The 19,785-nt window shown below is 35.0% G+C and overlaps 1 protein-coding gene and 1 pseudogene across 2 annotated transcripts; both read left to right on the top strand.

Annotated features, from left to right (window-relative positions):
• Window positions 1–290: 290 nt before the first annotated feature.
• LOC143463351 (general transcription factor II-I repeat domain-containing protein 2 pseudogene) lies at window positions 291–2,546 on the top strand (annotated as a pseudogene).
• A 4,942-nt stretch (window positions 2,547–7,488) lies between these two features.
• LOC143461754 (neurotrypsin-like) lies at window positions 7,489–15,276 on the top strand. Of its 2 annotated transcripts, XM_076959612.1 has the most exons (11): window positions 7,489–7,950; window positions 8,559–8,779; window positions 8,875–8,986; window positions 9,934–10,113; window positions 11,616–11,816; window positions 11,911–12,029; window positions 12,162–12,292; window positions 12,628–12,705; window positions 12,837–13,117; window positions 13,431–13,597; window positions 13,841–15,276. In XM_076959612.1, the coding sequence occupies exons 1-11, from the start codon at window positions 7,569–7,571 to the stop codon at window positions 14,003–14,005; spliced, it is 2,037 nt and encodes a 678-aa protein (XP_076815727.1). In that variant the 5' UTR covers window positions 7,489–7,568; the 3' UTR covers window positions 14,006–15,276. The 2 variants fall into 2 exon arrangements, with proteins under 2 accessions (XP_076815727.1, XP_076815728.1); XM_076959613.1 differs by lacking the exon at window positions 11,616–11,816.
• The last annotated feature ends 4,509 nt before the right edge of the window (window positions 15,277–19,785 follow it).

Genomic DNA, 19,785 nt, shown 5'->3' with positions numbered 1-19,785 from the left:
ACAGTATAACTTACTTTTTTCAAGTAAGAAACAAGATTATAACAAATCGCACAAAAGAGTAGCACAACAGTTCTTCCACCATACGATACAATAAGTAGATTTAATCTAAGGCTTGTAATCTGGGTTGCCTTTTTCTTTATTCATTGTTTATTCTTTATTGCTTTTGGAAGGAGATGAATGCAACATAATGACGTAACAGAAGAATAATCAAAAATAGCCCAGTGAAAACTGCTCTTATTCAGCAGCCTCAGTTTAATTTTGGCAAGTCTAATAGTACGGCAGCTTTCAATATGGCCAAAAGAAAAGCAGATATAGAGAACAGGTATTTTCAGGACCGCTGGGAAGCGGAGTATATTTGCAATAGCATCTCAGGAAAACCGGTTTGCCTCATTTGTGGCGATAGTGTCGCAGTAATTAAGGAATATAACCTAAGACGACACTATGAAACCAAACATCAAGATAGCTTCAAAAACTTAAATGCAGAGCAGAAACTGCGGAAGGTAGAAGAGTTAAAACGGAATCTGACAACGCAGCAGACATTTTTCACCAAAGCGAAATCCCAAAGTGAAGCTGCTGTGAAAACAAGTTTTGTACTGGCAGAGGATATAGCCAAAGCAGCCAAACCTTTTACAAAAGGAAAATTTTTGAAAGACTCTATGATGAAAGCGTGCGACCTTTTGTGTCCAGAGAAAAAGAAGTTGTTTGCAAATGTAAGCCTTAGCAGAAATACAATTGTTGATAGAGTCTGCGAGATGGCAACTAATGTAAAAACGCAGTTGATTGAAAAGGGTAAAAGCTTTGTTGCTTATTCTCTCGCCGTTGATGAAAGTACGGACGTGACTGATACGGCACAGCTGGCTATTTTTCTCCGTGGAGTAGATTGCAAATTATGCGTTACAGAGGAAGTAATGGGCATTAAATCAATGCACGGGACCACGACAGGGAAAGACATATTTCAAAATGTATGTCAATGTCTAACCGACATGAACCTTCCATTGGACAAACTTGTTGGGCTTACAACAGATGGGGCACCGGCGATGTGTGGTGAGAAAAAAGGACTGGTGGGAAGAATACGGTTAAAGATGCAGCAAGAGAACTGTTCTGGTAAGTTAACAGCATATCACTGCATCATACATCAAGAAGCGTTGTGCGGAAAAATACTAAAAATGGAAAACGTAATGAACACGGTAATACAAACCGTAAACTTTATCAGAGCTAAAGGTTTGTACCACCGACAATTTACATCTTTACTGCTGGAGTTAGATTCAGAGTTTGGCGACTTGCCTTATCATACCGAGGTGAGATGGCTAAGCCGGCAAAAAGTTCTCAACAGAGTGTTTGAGCTGAGAGAGGAAATCTGTCAGTTTCTACAAAGCAAAGGAAAGACACTACTATACTCCGTAGTGAAATCTGGAGATGCAACTTGGCATTTCTGGCTGACATAAGTTCTCATCTCAGCGCGTTGAATGTTCAGCTTCAGGGACGGGGACTGTATGATTATTGATATGTATGACGCAGTAAAGGCGTTTCAGGTAAAGTTGCGCTTATGGGAGGCACAAATGCACCAATGCAACTTATCTCACTTTTCTTGTTGCCAGGTAATGTTCCCCCAACTCTGTGCCACGACATTCCCAAAAGCACACTTCGCTGAAAAATTGAGCGAACTTCGCTCCGAGTTTGCACGACGTTTTGGTGACTTTGAAGCACAGAAAAGTAATTTTGAGCTGCTGCGCAATCCATTTGCAGTTGACGTAGAAACTGCCCCTGCAAATATTCAGATGGAGCTTATAGAACTGCAGTGTAATGGGACACTAAAAGCAAAGTACGGCACTGTGGGGCCTACAAAATTTATTCGCTTTATTCCTGAAACAATGCCCCATCTCCGTCTACATGCCGCTCGAACCTTGTGTATGTTTGGTAGCACATATATATGTGAACAGTTGTTTTCTGTGATGAAGATTAACAAAACATCACACAGAAGTCGTCTTACTGATGAACACCTACAGTCCATTTTAAGAATTTCCGCAACACAAAGTCTTACCCCAAACATCAACAAACTTGTTTCCATGAAAAGATGTCAAACATCCAGCTCTGATAAAGTGGCACCACTGAAGTGAAGACAGTTGAATGCTTCAATTTGCTAACTTTTTAACTTTCAAATGCACGGTTTAATTTACATTTTTTTATACAGGCTACCTGTAGTATGGTCGTGTTTGACAGAATCTTATTACTGCATTTCTGTGTGCCTATGAGCTTATAGTTATAGCATACCGTATGCCGCGTACATTAATTTTTTACATATTCATTTTATTTTTATCGGTCTACTTTGTGCTCATATTTGAGAGCGGCTTCTTTAAACATCGTACAATGCAGCACAAACGTAACAAAAAAATTTTCAATTCACGTTGTTCCAACTGATTGCGCGGCGCAATTTTCGTGAAATACACTGGTTTTCCCCAAAGCCTTGTTTTCAATAATAAGCCTACTTCGTGGTAGGTGACCTTTCTTTCTACTTTTTGGTAGGGTATATTATCGAGTGCGACGTATTTTTCCTGTTTTTCGTCGGTATTTGTGCGACTCGTATTCGAAGAAGAATAATACACCGAGCTTTAAACATCAAAAACTTGGTGTTATTTCGATGCCTGTTCCAATTCATGTACTGGTGTCGCGAAACGTTCAATCAAATCACGTCAAGTTACGAAACGTTCAATCAAGTTTCATCCTTACGGCCCGCGGCGTTAAATAAGTTTTGAGATTTGGCCCCTGGTGCGATTGAGTTTGACACCCCTGGTATAACCCAACAGTTTAAGATTTGCAGCCTCATTCAATCAGTCTCGGAAGCATTATTGCGCAACAATCTCTCTTCACTCACGCACGAGAAATAAAAAGGCAAACGGAGAGAGTAACAGCTCCCATACTATACTATTACTGCACCGCTAAAAGCTGACTGGTACATTTTAATTAGGCTAAGATTCAAAGCTCAAAATACTACTTGGAGTTAAAATGACTAGCGGGCCGCACAAAAATCTCAAGCGGGCCGCAGGTTGGACATCCCTGCCTTAGACTGTCATCTTAACAGATATCAAGGTTATCGCTTCGTACTTGCAAAATAACGAATGCACTTTTATAAACACACAGTTTAACTAACTAAGCTATCTCAACAAAACTTGACCTCGAAAGGCTAGACACAACCTGTTTCCGTTTGTGCGGGCTTGGCCAAAAGCCAAGTCATACTTCCACTTCTAATTTAGTTCGGGCACTGTCGTGCTTGGCTGGGGTTGTTGAACTTCTAGCTTGCAAGCCAAGTGTTGCGTCATAGATAACATCGAGATGCAGCTAATCCATCACATAGCTCTTTGTTATGCAAATCAAAAAGAATAGAACCATACTAGAAATAGTTTTATAGCATGTTTTTTTAAATCACTCCTTTACATTTTGCGCAATACTTGATAAAAGTTGCAGTAAAAAGTTGCATGAAAAATAGAAAAAAGTTGCAAAAAGCTGCAATATAAAATTCCTACAAACAACGTAAAACATCATACTACATAAATTCTGAGTATTTAGGAAGCTGCCGGAAGCTGTAAAAAAAAGTTGCTAAAGTTGCAAAAACTTGCCCTAGTTATCAGTATCACCTATCAAACTATTGGCAGTTAGAGCAATCTCTACAGCTGTAAAAGATAGGCTACATACGTTATATGCAGTAGATGCTGCTAAATTGATGAATTTAAGAATGTTGTTTGTGATTACGTATTACATCACAAGAGCTCTAATCTACGACACATTTAATGCAAATTTTACGATATTTTTTGCTTAAAATTACCTAACCAAGAATTATTTTTCAAAACTATTTTACCAGAATATTCAGTGAGTAGTGTTCTTTCACATGTGATCAAGTTGTTTTTGGATTTTCCACTCACTTTAAAGGTTACATCAACGGAAAACAAGTTTTTGGTAATCTTTGCATACTGGTTGTAAGCGGTACGTTACCTACGGTGCAGCGGCAGCTTTCACGCGGAATACGACTAAATAAAGTATGAGTCATAGTTTTGGTATGCGTTGGTCAGGTTACTCCACCTTTGGCGTAAGCAGCCTACCAATAAGACACGATATTCATTGTTCCTCATAATGATAGCTGACACTCTAATCTTTGACTAAACCTGTGAAGTATCACAGACCACATTCTTGACAGTTTGATTATAACAAGATCGAGAGATAAAAGTGAACTTACCATCGTCACGTCACTTACACCGTAACTGCTTAATTGTTGAAACGTGTTGCAATGTGTGTAAATGTATTGTTTTTTCGTTGCTTAAACAGTATTTCTTTTTGACAGCAGAAAATCATTCGCTCTGCATAATTACAAAAACGTGAAACAATTTTACGTCGGCGGTAACCTTACAGTTTGACAATTTTACCGCAGGTTACTTTGGTGATTTTCGATAATATCATGAGCAATTTCTTTGCGGGGCGATCTTTTTGTTTCGAACGTGAGAACATAAAAAACGTCTAATTAAGACCTCATGATTACTACTGCAATGGATGTGACTAGATGTTAAAGCCGTCATTACATGCAAAACCGTTAAGTTGCGATTAATTGCCGTAAGTTTTGTCCTGTCGTCAGGGAAGGCAACATCTCTCACGAATGACATGATTCGGCTCAAACAGAGCCACGGGAATCAGAAGATACGGGAAAGCTGAAGGGTTCTTTAATAATTTTTAAGAGCCTGTCTCTCACGGCTTTCATTATTATCTTCCAAGACACAGCAAGAGTAAGTTACTGTGACACAGGTACAACCTACGTGGAAAATCAGCAATTTACATTGTAGCTGCAATAGTAAGTGTGTGCCGTTCTGACCATAATACGAACAACACGATTTAAAAATATGAAGAAAGCAAAATTTTTCCAGCCCAATTTGCACTACCGTTACATTTTCATGCTTAAGTTCGTTCTCGTATAGGTCTTTACGTGTGATGCTTGTGATTACATGAAAAAAACAACTATTTGGTTTGAGAAGTGATAAACTGATTACCGGTATACTACGTGATGAAAAAAGTTTATGTACTTTTTGACATTTACGTGAAATAATCTCTCTTTTCTGTTAATAAGAAACTTAAAAACCTGTTTTAACTTTGTATGCATAAAGTTTAATCTAACCACAGTATAACAAGTTCCAATTGCTTGTAGGCCTTTAAAGGTAATATTCCAATGTGGGTAACAATTCTTCATATAGACTTGGAATTTTTTGCATGTAACCGTGCACATTCTTCCTCACAACTTATATCACTAGAAAAAAGAAACGATAATGTATTAATGAAAATTATTATTTTAGTTTTACATTATTAATAAGTAATGAATACCATTCAAAGAGGTACTATTATTTGTAAGTGGATAATTTACGACCATTTTACAAAAGCGGACTTAACACGTTGTGGTTATCACGCTTTAAATACAAGTTAAAGTCAAAAGTCGCCATTAAACTTAAAATAATTTTCTCTAAAAATCTGCTTGCAATCTTGCAATCTTCCGTCTCAAAAGTATGGCACTAACCTCGTTGTAGAATAGTCAAACAAGAAATACGCTCACAAACAATCAACAAACGGGAAAATAGGCAATATAGGCAGTAATGTTTCCTTAATATTTTAAAGAAAAACAAACCTTGTCACAATCTTCTTAAATGTTGCCCATGCAGTTTGACAAAGCGTACTTGGTGACATTTTACACCAGATTAAATTGTTGGTTAGGTAAGTTTAGTGCGGAATAGAAAAACACAGCAAAGTTGCTTCTTATAATTTAGACAACTTTTCAAAGATTTATTTTTGGAAAAGGGAATTACACGCTTTGAGTTAGTTTGTTAAATATTTTAACAAACTTCATGTGTCATTCAAATCGGAAAGTTCCCAACGTAATTCTTTTAACATGATTAAATTAGCCTACGAAGTATTTTATTGCAAAAAATGAAATGACGTAAAGTGTTTTATTTGGATAAGACATTGAAGATGTCATGAAGGCGAAATATATATGTCTGAATTTTACAGTACATACTCCAGTTGGCAGATCTTTAAACTTTATTGCTGTTATGATATAACTTCATCAAGTTCAACTTTATCAAGTTCAAGTTTAACCTCATCATATTCAAGAGTAATTTCTTGAAGATATGCAGTAATCAAATTTGAGGAGTGGTCAGTTGTAAAGTGGAGTGGAAAAACTGCCGCGAAAAGTCACAAAATTGATACAGCTGTGACTAGAAGCAAATCTGAAGATGACTTGAAGGCTATGCTGAACGGACAGTGTTATGCTTTGAAATGTATAACTTTGTCTGAAGAGAACGTTTATGACCTCTTTGTAGCGAATATCGAAGAAGAAGTAGCCGAAATAAGAAAAAAAATATTTTCGAAAACATAGCTTTAAATTGACGAGAATGGTTACATGTGCTTTTTAAGAGTTAAGTCGATGGTAATCTCAGAATAATTCTAAATTAGGCCTATGAGTTATTGAAGTATATAAGAGTCAATCAAAATTTGGAGAAATTCCAGTGAAAATACTTTACTAACAGTAAAAGGCAGGCTCGAAAACATGTGTTACTTAAAATACAGGTAGCTCATCAAGTCAACCGTACAAAATGTTATTACTGCATTTGTAAAACTTTCTTTTCTTGTTTTTTTTAACATAAATGTAATCTGCTTTAACACATAAGCTTTTCAGCGGACTGTACTTTCCTATCTAAAATTAAAGTCTAGGGATATGCTGAACCTGAACCCGAACGTTCGGCAAGAGCGTCACAGTTTCTAAGTTTTCTTACGAACCTGAGTTTTAATCTTGGATTCACCCAAAAGTTTGCTTTGTTAATCAAAAAACAAAAAATAATAATTATTCCATTATTTGCTACCGGAATTAGTTTTTGGTCTTGCTGTTCTTGTTATTAAGTGCAACACATTAAATGCATTATACGTCACACATTTTGGCGGTGTCACTGCAATTATGTTTCTGTTATTTTTTATTAAAAACGTAAATAAGTTATTACATCAACTAAGTAATACGTGTACCGATGACGTATAAGCTTTGAATGTAGACAATAGTGTACATCGATTAAGACCTTTCTGCTTTATGAAATCAGTTTCTTTGTTTGTTTTTGTATGACGTCATATACTTGGACTTGCACTAGCTTTAAGTTTATAAGCTCGGTTTCTTACGAGTTTGAGCTTTTTTCATTTTTATTAACGTCCCATATCAACACAGCAGATTATATCCTACGTCAGACACTCGTTTTATGGGAGATTGCTCTATATGTTCCTCATTGAAATATATCTGTTAAAAATCAAAATGCAATAAAAGCCTACTTCGTTTTTTACAGATAGCCTATTCATGTTTTATTTATGAATCACAAACAGACTGTATTACTGCAAACTCCATAATTTCTTTAAATAATGTTGTTATAAATATAGCATTGTAATTCTCATATAGATTTAACGTGCAGTCTAATATTGGTTTATTTTTTCATTTCAGGAACACTTGTGTCAGACGTTAAGCTGCTGGTTTAACTGAACTGTTTGATAACTGTGTTAGAAACATGTTCTACAGAATTCCTACACTTTCCTGCATAATTGTTGTGCTTATTTCAGCTGAAAATTCAGGCGAAAGTCTAAACAATACTGATACTGCCAACAAAACTAGAATGAACAGCGGAAGATCTTCCGGTACTCTGCTCAATATTTTTGTAAACGGGAAACCTATTTTGCCCCAAAGACCTCTCCCAATAAAACTTAATCAAGTGAAGCCGAAACCAGTCAGTCCGTTGACCAGTTTACTTTCAACAGCTAAACCTTCGTGGCGTAATAACCCTTTTGCTGAGTTTGGAAGATTTGCGGCCTTTAATTTTTACACAAGCTCTCGTTCGGAAATGGATACAAGTAATGCTCTGCGAACGTACCTTTTTAATCCATTGTACGAAAGTAAGTTGAAGATCATCTGTAATGCAATTATAGGTATTAAGCGTATGCATACTATGAGAACGTGAAAATAGCATGTATATTTACTGTAATATGATTGCCTTTAGTGGCAAATAAAGTCGATTAGATTTTTTGTGTTCAACTGTTTGACTTCGCTTAGAGCGAGCTTCCTATAACTTAACTTGTACTTTTCCATTGTATTTGAATTTACTACCTGTTTGTCCAGTTTATTTGCTAAACAAAACTTGGCATTGCGTACACGTGGGGTGGCGAAGATAAGACCATATACACACGGTGCGCTCTGAACGAGAAGGCATTAATGCCATTTGTCAAATAGTCGGTCTATTAGAAGATTACTATTAATCTGTTTAGAAAACTAAAATAATAATATCACCTGGTTTGTTCGATATATCGAACCGTACTTGAAATCCGATCGTTTAATTTTGCTAACTCCTTCGATAAACTTCTTATCACTTTACGTAGTGGTAATGAAAATGTTACATTTGGTTAGTTACTTAGAAATGATTTGGGGTTTTATTTCCAGCAGAAAAGCTATGCATAAAATTATGTTTTAAATTATGTATAAAAATGTTCAATTTCGGAAACTTTAGGCAACAACAGTGGAGTAAAACTAGCCGGAAGTTATCTTCCTTACATGGGAAGAGTGCAAGTTTCGCTGCCCGGTAACCAATGGGGATCAATATGTGGAGTTGGCTGGGATGTGAAAGACGCGACAGTAGTTTGTCGTCAACTCGGATTCCAAATAGGCGGCGTGATTCCTCGTCCAAGAATGGAGTTCGGAAGACCGATCGGTCAAGTAGTTATGTCAAAGGTATCGATTGTTTAATTAATTTACAAAAACGTCTTTATGAAATGCAACCAAAACCTTTTATGTTGGCGAAGATCTTATCGTGCACTTTTATCCAGGTAAATTGTCGTGGCAATGAAGCATCACTTGATGAATGTGAAGCAGAGAGATGGGATGGTGAGAATTCTCTTCCTTGCCCCAAAGAACTTAGTGCTGCTGGATTAGTTTGTGGTGAGTATTGCATTGTTTATTTTTGTTTATTTTTGACTCTTCCTAAATGTATAATGTTTATAATTACGATTAAGTAGCGCAAGAGTTATTTGTTGTTCTTGACACAAAGTAGGCCTATATGTCGAATACGATGTTTAAAAGAAAGCAGATGGAAGACTTTACCAATCGATTCTATTGCTTAACATTTAAAATGCGAGTCCAGAAATCTATGCGGATGACTTTGGAAATTCATTTAATAGCGAGATAAATTTACATCAAACTCGTATAGGTTATATACTTCTCTGCTTCGTCTACACCTCTAGCTTGCTCATCATGATTCATTAGGTGCAATTTCTTTATGTCGACATGACTGCCAGCGTATCTTCGAGTGAATTCGGTGAACGTTTTTTTTCTTCCGCCTTCGCCTTGTTAAATGATATATAGATTACAAATTGACATGGGCCTAACCTTTTTAATTACACGAACGCCCCCGCACACAATTCTGACTGCTGTTATGTTAATCAGACTGTATACACCGCCTTTATAATCATCGATTGCGACAAAGCGCCAGACCATTATCGCCTCAATCAAGCCGTCTTTTAACGTAACACATGCTGTTTACAAATTTCGAATCCTTACAGGGTTTGGTTGGACTCAATTGCTCTGGATTCAATTAGAAAGCATAAACCATTACTTAATGGTGCAGATTGATATTATTCAATAATGATATACCGGCTGATATCCTTTGATTTGTCGATTAACTTTTGTCTTGAAATAAAAGTTGCTTGTCATTTTGTAGCAAATAGATACAGTGCAATTTTGAAATAACTGCATGCAATGTAAGTCCACAAAAAATTTAAAACCTAAAAACAGACAATCTGAAATTTCAAAACCTTTAATATGAGCATGGAGAAAATATTGAATTTTTCGAATCTTCATTTTCCAAAATTTGTCTATTTTGAACACAGGTTGTACACTTGATGTATCTCAAAATGTGCTTTCACGGTGCTCTCTTTACACAAGTTTTCCGTTTGATAGTCTTTCTTGCTTTCATTCCTGTTTACCAAATCAAGTGCTAGTTGGCGATAAACATCGTTACTGCAGTCGAATGCAAAAGTGGACCGGAAAAAAACCCCAATGCATTGAAAGTAATTAAACGCTTTTTTCTAACTTTGTTTATTTATTATTATTGTTTCAGCATGTGGGTTAGTGTATGACGTTTTGCGTTGGTCTGTGTAGTTTACAATAATGGGTGTAAAATTAGTGCAAAGGTGGCTACTAATGCTATAGTTTGCATTGGAAAAAAATCTTCTTTTTTCAATGCGCATATGTAGTTATATGTAAAAAATATTAGTAGGCCTACCATTTTTGTATTAACATATAAGGTTTCATTATGCGCTAACGTAAAGCAGCAAATGTAATCAGCAAATAGCTCACAATTTCTGTTAATGTAAGTATTTTTTTGTCATTTTCAAAGTGGGCACAAATGTAAACATTGCATATTTTAAAAAGCTAACTAATTTGAATTGAAATTATATTATACCACAGAATTATTGTGCTATTTCCGCTATAAAGTTATAAGTTTATGCGTAAGCTTTATTTTTTTTAATTACTTACAAATATAGATATACGTAAGATAGACGCTGTTTTAAAAACAAACAAAGCATAATACTGTGACTAATAAAAGTTTAACTTTGGCGCACTAAGTATTATCAATCGAAAAATGTATTAATTTTACACTTTGATTGAACAACTGAAATTATTTATCAAAATTTTACAAAATTATTATTTTTATGTCTTTTGAATTTTGAATTATTCTGTAATTCCTTTTATTTAAAGTTTTAATTTTTATTCAATTACATTTCTAAACTTAAGGATTAAAGAATTCATGTAATATATGTGTCATGTTTAGTTCATGCATTAATTTAGTTCCAAGAATAACTACAGCCAACGGAAATGTCAAAATTTTGCCCGCGACTTAATTCAACCACTTAAGCAAGCCTTGTATACGATGCACTTGACAAAAGCTGATCTCAATATAGCCTCACACTGATAATCGCTTGGGTAAATTCAGGCAATAACATTTAAACTGTAAAATTTTCTCCATTCTTTTGACAGCATCTTCCAAACAAACTGGAGTAAGCGAGTGCGTATCAATTGCCTCAAAGTAGTGATTAGATGGACTTACAACGAAAAATATTTCTTCTTAACCAGTTGTTATTGTCACATATAACACAGTTGGAATTTTAATGATAAAATAACTCAGAAACGTTAAATATATATCGTTATCAAAAATTTGTTTTCTCTTAAATATACCTTAAAATAATTTGAACGTAAGCAAATCCTTTCAACGTATTAATATGTGCTTTTTTCAAAATTAATACAGTATAGTAGTTTTAAAATTATTATAGAATATTTAAAAAATCAAACGTTTGAGCTATTGACTTATATAAGAAAAGGCATTTTTAGTTTTATTGGCAGCTGTTCTATATACCTATAGCAGTTACTGTACAACGCAAGGCCCACAGTCTTACTTTAAAGTTTAGCCGTCTAGCGCATATATGAAATCTAGCTTGTGTAGTTTCTTTGTTTTTCTCTTTCTAACATTAGACATTACTTTGCATGCATTGACGTCGTTTCTACCGAAAAGTTACCCCATCACGACCCCGACCAGTATGTAGAATACCGGCCGGAAAACGGATACCTTGTCTTCGGAAAAAAGTGGTTAACAAGCCATTGTCTCAGCGAGTACGAGAGCGTATTAACACTTCTTTGCCTGAAACCTGTATTTCACTTGGGTGTTGCTATGATTCCAGAATACGCACTCAGTCGAATCGCTGTTTTCTTCCAGGTATAACAATCTTTGTTGCCTTAACTTTACGTTAGTTAATTTCCAAAAATAGTAAGACACTATAATGATTTCAGTTAACGATTTTGATTTCCAGCGGATAGCCCCTGCACCAAGAATCCATGCAAGAGCAAAGGAATTTGTCAAGATTACTTTGGCGATACCAGTCTCTATGAATGTTCTTGCTTTGATCCTTACGGTGGAAAAAATTGTCAGGTATTTGAAGCCGTGTAAAAGTTTAAAGTTTGCTTTGAAATAATATTATCCATAAATTTTATTAAACGTTATACGTTTTGTGAAACTTTATTAAAGAATATACATCACCACGTCGGTGAATTAATTTTTCAGTTTCGAAGGGATTGGAGTTGTGGAAGGCAGAGAATTAAACCTGATTTGCGTCATGTCAAACCTGAGCTAAGAATTGCGGGTGGAAAATCAGCCATAAATGGAAGTTGGCCGTGGATAGTTCAACTGAGGGAGTGAGTGAGATGTTTCACCTGTAAAATGTCTATACGTTGTGGTTATAAAAACTACGCGGCACCCTGTTGCTACTTGCTTGTGACAATTGCACGCGTTGCCATCGGGTCACATACCATTTACAGTACCATGTAGGCCACATATCAAAAACGTAAATTTGGTTACCGTACGCGTCATGCGGTTTTTTTTGTTATTATACTTCACAGATGAATTTGATTATATGTTACGAATATAGTAACCTATTCATCTACTAATCTTGCTATTACTTTATCTTGATATGTTTTATACCTTTAAATTTATCTGACATGGCTATTAATTGAAATACTTTTATCCATAGTAATGACACGCAATTTTGCTCTGGTTCATTGATTTCCCCGCAGTGGGTATTGACAGCGGCCCATTGCCTGCATTTAAGGTAAAAGACAAAATTAAAAGTTACTGCAAAACGTAAAATTTAAGTTAACCGGATTTCAATCAAAATGTTTGTCCAATTTGTCCTCATCAGTTTGAAACATTTAGATTACGTAGTACTACACATCTTTTCAGGAGCATTGGAAACGGCCCCAATAACAACACCCGTTGGACAATTGTGTCAGGGCAGCACAGCAGGGATGGCCATGATTACACAAATCAAGTGACTCGTATTGACTATGTGCTTGCTAACAACTTTACCAACATAGACATCCCCCGTAAAGACATAGCTCTAATAAAATTAAAAAGTCCAATTAGAGTGGATAGTTACACTGAACTAATATGTTTGCCATCTGTAAAAAGTGAAAATCCAGAAGACGGGTCTAAATGTTGGATAGCTGGTTGGGGCGAGTCAAGTAAGATAATTGTTTGCAGAATGCATGGTGATATTTTAGTTACTTTTTAGTTTTCGATTGTTAACGTTATTCCTCATAAATCCTTATCAAATACTTTAACTCTATTTTTTCTTTAAAGTGTTGTCTTTAGTATATTATGCGGCCTAGACTTACAGCCTGTAGTATTAAAGTATGTATGATGCTTCCATCTCTACCTATACAAGCCTATTGCTGAATAATAACTTATCAAATCTTTTTTATGAATTTTGTCGACAAATTGAGCAAAAGCAGGAAAGCACGTTATATGTTAATTGAGAGTGTTCAATTTTTACAGTATTTCCGGAAGAAACATCGTCTTATTTGCAACAGGGAGATATTCCTGTTGTTTCAGCAGATCGTTGCCGACAAATCGGAGATCAGTTGGACATGACGAGAGACTACAGGCTCATAGAAGACATGATATGTGCTGGCTACAAGAATGGCGGCGTGGATGCATGTGACGTAAAACTCTTATTATAATGTATAATGTCTGCTCTCTGTACTACGAAAAGCCACATTCTTAGCGACATTCCTGGTCGTGATTTTTCATCGACAGGTAACAATTATCCAATTTTCTACAATTTCAACCGTCACACTGGAAGTACTTTTCTAAATTGAAGCAAAGTTGCAATGTTTCATGATACGTAAACTGTATAATAATGACTATTAATATTTCCTTGTAATTTTACATTCTCCTGTCAACAGGGCGACAGCGGTGGTCCACTAATGTGTCCGAGAAAGGATGGTTCCTGGTATTTGGCTGGAATAGTTTCGTGGGGCTATAGTTGTGCGGGTCCAAACATGCCAGGAGTATACACAAAAGTATCACATTACCTAGACTGGATATACGATGCTTTGCAAAATATCTAACTTTCCGTGGCTTCTTTACAAGAACGCTTGATTATGATCGAGTTCTCATTTGTATGAAAATCTTTTTCGAAAACAATGCATTAAGGGTGAACAAAAAAAGCTGTAAACTTTACTGAGATTCTTTTGTCAACTGCGGGTTGAATTTAGTTTTCCTATCCCTAGTTACTTAATTACTGTATAGAGTGTAGAGTAGACTACAATATAAATTGATCTAGGAATAGGTAGATGCATAAGTAGCGAAGCAGTACGTAATTAACTTCGCTCGCAGATAAGAAACAGAAAAACGAAAAAAACTCACGTTTTGAATGCATAATTGAATAAATAACCAATAATAATCAGTTACACACTGTTTTTGATCAGTATTCCGAGATCTACGGCGCTGCCAGTGATGTCCTGTTCGTTATATTTGACACGTCCAAAAAAACCACAAATGGCAGAAGCGTCAGTTTGTTAATTGTAATGCGCTGGATAAATTGTACAAAAATTTATGACCGCCTTAATAAATATCTATTTTGGTATACATGTAGCTAATTTATATCAAAAGAATTACCGCAAGAACGTTTCTAGTTTCTACAATGATACGCCCGGCTGCTGATTTAATCTTATGGTAACACGTATAAACTCAAAATTAAAATAGCGGTATAACTTACTTGACGTGATAAAATGACAGCACGAAAATGCTAATCCTAGCGTAGTAGCTTATAGTAACATCGTAAGATTATCTTAAATATCAACATTTTTTACGTGCTAGGTTTTCATGTTTTTGTTTTGTGTTTACCGAAAATGAAACAAAAAACAAAACTGATTTACGTTGAAAAGGAACAGTAATAGCTAATTTAAAGAAAAATATTTGTGCAAACTATATAGATAGTAATTTGGACTTTCTGAAATAGCCTATATGCTAAAACTTGTGTTTGCCTAAAAACTTATACTTATATTATTTTACAGTGTTGCTACTTCCAGAGCTAAAACAGTTATCACAGTTTTTTTGTTCAACCTTGAATTAAAAACATGCGCGTGGAACATCAAGGTTCGCTTGCATACGCTTACACTTATTGTGCTGTCTTTTGTTGCGCTGAACTTTATTAGCAATCATTTATTTATTCCCGTACACTATTTAATGCTTGTGTTTGCGACGTTATCATTACAACTGTGGTTTCGACTTTTAGCAATGCGTGCTCGTATAATGTACGCCAAATATCTGTCAACGTTTATTTGTGCTTATGAAAATATACACAACGCCAATATTGTCAGCTTATAATACGAAATAAGATTTGGATGGACTGGAACGAAATAGGCATCGACTGCTGACTAGAATAAATAGCATAAGAGCATAAAAGGGTAACAATTAACGAGTAGGAACCGATATAGACCTAGCCGTCTAAGTATTTGTTAGTCAAACAAGTTTTCAATCTCAGTATATGTGGTTTATGCCAAATGTTTATAGAAGAGGAAAAGTTGCTCGTTATTAATCAGATCAAAGGTCGATGCTCTTAGAGTCTTAGAGTTAAAGTAAGACAAACCAGGAATTTTAAGAAATTCATGGTGGCCACTGACTAGATATGACGTAAACAACGTTAGTTGCAACTTCCATTCTTTATCTGTTTGTCACCTGAAAATCCATTCAAAATGAGATTTCATTTAGGCGGAATTGCCATTACAGTATTCCCCAACCATCATACATACATAAATCGAAGCAATACGAGTTGTGCTGTTATAAGTTAAATTCTAAACGTTAAAATGCAAAGTTTCACAATCATTAGAAAAAACTGTATAATTTTTAAGAATATCTTTTTCATTTTAAGGAAACCAGAAATATATTTCAGTAATGAATTTTGACTGCTGTTACATATTTTGAATAAAGGGCAATTCAATAAACACGTATCCAAACTACAAGATATTTAGAAATTTTGATAACATTTTACAAGACATCCACCCCCAAAACAACATATTTATTTTTGATGGAAAGGATCAATTTTAATCGAAAGTGTCCAGTATCATTTGCTCATATCAAAAGTATTGAAAGCCAAAGAACGTCCAACATGCGCTTCATTGGTGCTGAACGTTGTGGATTTTCTTGACCCCTTTGAAGGATCGACAACCAGGATAATTTACTTGCGTTTCCAGTCCGGGAAAAACAGAGAAAGACAATGCGCTGAAGACTAATCTCTTTGATACATTCTTTCAATTAAGTCCTACTATACGTATGTGCATTTTGTTTTGTTGTGAATAACTCGATATAGTCTATAACGTATAGTGGTCGAGCTCGTCTATATTATCTGCTGTTTGACAACTAAATTTTATTTGCGATGCAGTTCATCAAGTCTTCAAAGTATTTTTAGTTGTAAGCATAAGGATCGCGGCCTGAAACGGCATCTCCTTCACTTCACTATCATCGATGCAGTCTGATAAACCCCTAGAACTTGATGACATGTGGTATGCAAACGTCTTCCTTGCAGTGGTGTAATCAAGTCATTTTTCTAAGACTCGAGTCAAGTCAAGTTATTTGGGAAGCTAACTTAAGTCAAGTCGAGTCAAATTACGAATTGGATCAAGTCAAGTCAAGTTAAAATATAATGCAAGTCAAATCAAGTGATGCCATTGGCTATACCTTTAACCGATCGTTCGCAAAGAAATGAAATGTCTGTTATTTAGTTGATCAATAAATTAACCACTAAGATTTAATGACTTACGTCAAGTTACTTTCCGAGACTCGAGTCAAGTCATTTCAAACATTGACTCGAATCAAGTCAAGTTATTTAAAAACGTGACTCGAGTCATTATACAGCACTGCTTCCTTGTAGTTTTCTCTACAAGCGCTTTTAACCAGATTCTAACTTTTAAGACCCAGTGGGGTAGTAAAAGTACCCGACGAAACATATCGGTTATACATAACCTGGTACGGTAATCAGTGGAAAGTCCCGCCTCCATTCACCTCGAGCATCCAACAATGAAGGAAAAAGATTGACTAAATGAGATAAAAATTGATCCTGGATCGCTGTTGTGCTCATTGTCCTGAGCAATGTATATTAGGTAAGCTGATAATGCACATTCATATGTGAAAAAGCTGTTAAAAATTGTGTGATCCTTATTCCAACATTGCTATAGGAGACACCGTTCATGCATGCGCAGTAAGGTTTTATCTCGATGTTTTGTTGAAATATTTTTGTGGAGATGTAGTTATGTAGGTCCAGACACGAAAGTGTAAATAAAACAATATCGTATTACCAAAAAATGAGTAAGGTAGATTTGATATAAACCATGTTTTACCGAAAACATTACTTTGCATTGCTTTTTCACAAGAACGCTTAGTTATAAACCAGTTCTAATTTAAGGGAAAATATTCTTCGAAAACAATTCCCATGCGTGAAAGTATAATTGTGAAGTTTTCGAAACTAGTTTTATTAGTATTCCGTAATTTATAGCGCTGTTGGTGACGCTGCACTCCCCAAGAAAGTTGGTTATTTGCCAAGATAAAAAGATTTTTTAATTGTAATAAGTAGGCTGACATGCATCATTTTTACCTTCCTAAGCAACTATTTGTTTTTGCAGTAAAGTTATGTAACAAAAATTACCGCATCAATGATTCTGTTTCCTGTAGTGATACATTCGGCCTTTTGGATTAATTTTATGGTAGCACATGTAATCAAAACCAAAATCACAGTAGTAATTATTGCAACATATCATAATTTCTTCAACCATCAACAATTTCTTTTTTCACAATTTGCTTTTTGTGCAGCAGATTTTCAAAGAGTTTTGTCTTGTCGGCGAAAATGAAACGAAAACAAATTGGAGCAATTATACCTCATTACATAATAATGTTTTGGAAAGCACCTACAATAGCTTAAAACGAGCATTTATATGAACTATTGTACATTTATAGATATAAATTTGAAATTGCTGAAATATAGTCAAAATAAACTTACACTTTCAATTTCATAGATAGAGGTTATTATAGAAAAACATTTTACATACATTCGTATACCTTGGTAATTAAACTGGAGCTGCTGAAACAAAAAAAAAACTATACTTACTTACGCTGGCAATTATTTTACCGCTTTTGGAAATTTATTTCTCCTTATCAGTGAGCACTTGACGTAAACCATAAGTAAGATTTAAGTTAATTAAAAAAGTTTTCCATCTGAGTATGTGGTTGACGTCAAGTAGGTCTATTCGTGCATGAAGGAACGTTGCTATAGTTATCAATCCGATCAAAGATCGACTCGTTTAGAGTTGACAAACAAGGAATTTAAGTAATTCATGGTGGCCACTGATTGGACAATTTTATGAAGTAAACAACGTTAATGCTGACAATTTGTAATCTTTATTAAAGAATAATTTGATACATATAACTAACCAAATAAATACCATGAAACATACTTCACCTGCAAACAAGTGTAACTGAATAATAGAAACCACATGACAGGGGGTTTCTATTATTGTTTCTATTATCTATATTCTATTATTTCTATTATTAAACCAACTTCTTGTTTTGAATAAATAACTAAATTATGAACCATGGAACCGGTAACCAACTTCATGCAGGTTAATACGGTCTGGTCGGCACTTACTCAATGAGTCTGGAATCCGGACATCGTGTTTTGATGAGGTAAAAAACTTTGCTCGGAACTTGTACGATAATAATTTTGTTAAAACTTGAAACAAAATTTGAATTACCAGAAGCTCCAACCCGACGCTTTTTATAAAAAATGATTGTTATGAAAGTCTACATATTTACTGACCATTTGTATTATGCATACATAAATCAAATCAAAACGTGTTGTGCCGATGTAAAATCACTAATCGCGAAGTTTTATGGTCATCGAAAATAATGATATAATTTTTCAAAACATATTTCTGCGTTACGTTTTAAGCATATACCTGTAAAGGCAATATAGTTAAGTGAGTCACATGTTTTTTTATATGAAACATTCAGCAAACACGTACAGTACAAATAGGCAAACAACAGAAATTTTTTCTTTTTTTTATAAAAGCATGAGCTTGACAGATTTCTTAAAAAATGCTGATGACATGTTTAACAATTAACGATGACTAAAATAACGAAAACGTTATGCTATCATTGTTCGATTTTGTCAAGTCAAGTTAGTCTGCTTGTTATAGGTCTACAGCCTAATAATTCAATTACTTTTTATTATTCTTGTTATCATTCTATTAAGAAAGTGATTTTAACTGATAACCATTTTTACAGATTATACCATATGGTCATACAGTATACTTGACCATAAGCGACGCATAGGATATTTTTGGAAGTTTTCCAGTTACGAAACAGTCCTTTTTACCTATTTGCAACAATAAAAGTTCCTATATTTTACATTGTTGCAACTCTTGCTTGCATTTATATTTCATTTCCAACGTAAAGTGAAATAGCTACAAAACCTGAAAGGTTGATAAAACTCCCTGTAGCTCCTTCAAACGAGAGTTATGATTCACAGTGCTATTTTTGCACATGATGATACATGTGGTGCTGACCTACGTAGCTTATTTCATTACTACTTGAAACCAAGGTTTTTTTTAGAAGGTATGAGAGTAAAATTTAAACTATTAAGCTATATGCGTTTAGCTCCATATCATTTCCGACAACTTGAGGTGCGTTGTTTCTTAATTGTTGTCAAAAACAGACGTGTCAAGTTTTGATGGAGTCGGTTGCACATTTTAAACCGACGTTTTCATATCCTGCGGCGCCAATTGCTATCGTACAACGCCATAATCAACTTATTTTTCAGTCTTCAGGGTTTCTGTTGGTAAACTTTTGACGTTGA

This window comes from Clavelina lepadiformis, chromosome 6 (assembly GCF_947623445.1).
Source record: "Clavelina lepadiformis chromosome 6, kaClaLepa1.1, whole genome shotgun sequence".
NCBI lineage: Eukaryota > Metazoa > Chordata > Ascidiacea > Aplousobranchia > Clavelinidae > Clavelina > Clavelina lepadiformis.
Note: the sequence above shows the minus strand (reverse complement) of the source record. Positions and strands in the feature narration are given on the sequence as shown.

What these genes read in the sequence shown, in the direction of transcription:
- LOC143461754 (XM_076959612.1), top strand. Translation starts at nt 7,569, where the DNA reads ATGTTCTACAGAATTCCTACACTTTCCTGCATAATTGTTGTGCTTATT. An exon ending in TTTTAATCCATTGTACGAAA is followed by an intron (nt 7,951 to 8,558) that starts GTAAGTTGAAGA and finishes CGGAAACTTTAG; the next exon opens with GCAACAACAGTGGAGTAAAA. An exon ending in GCGGCGTGGATGCATGTGAC is followed by an intron (nt 13,598 to 13,840) that starts GTAAAACTCTTA and finishes TCCTGTCAACAG; the next exon opens with GGCGACAGCGGTGGTCCACT.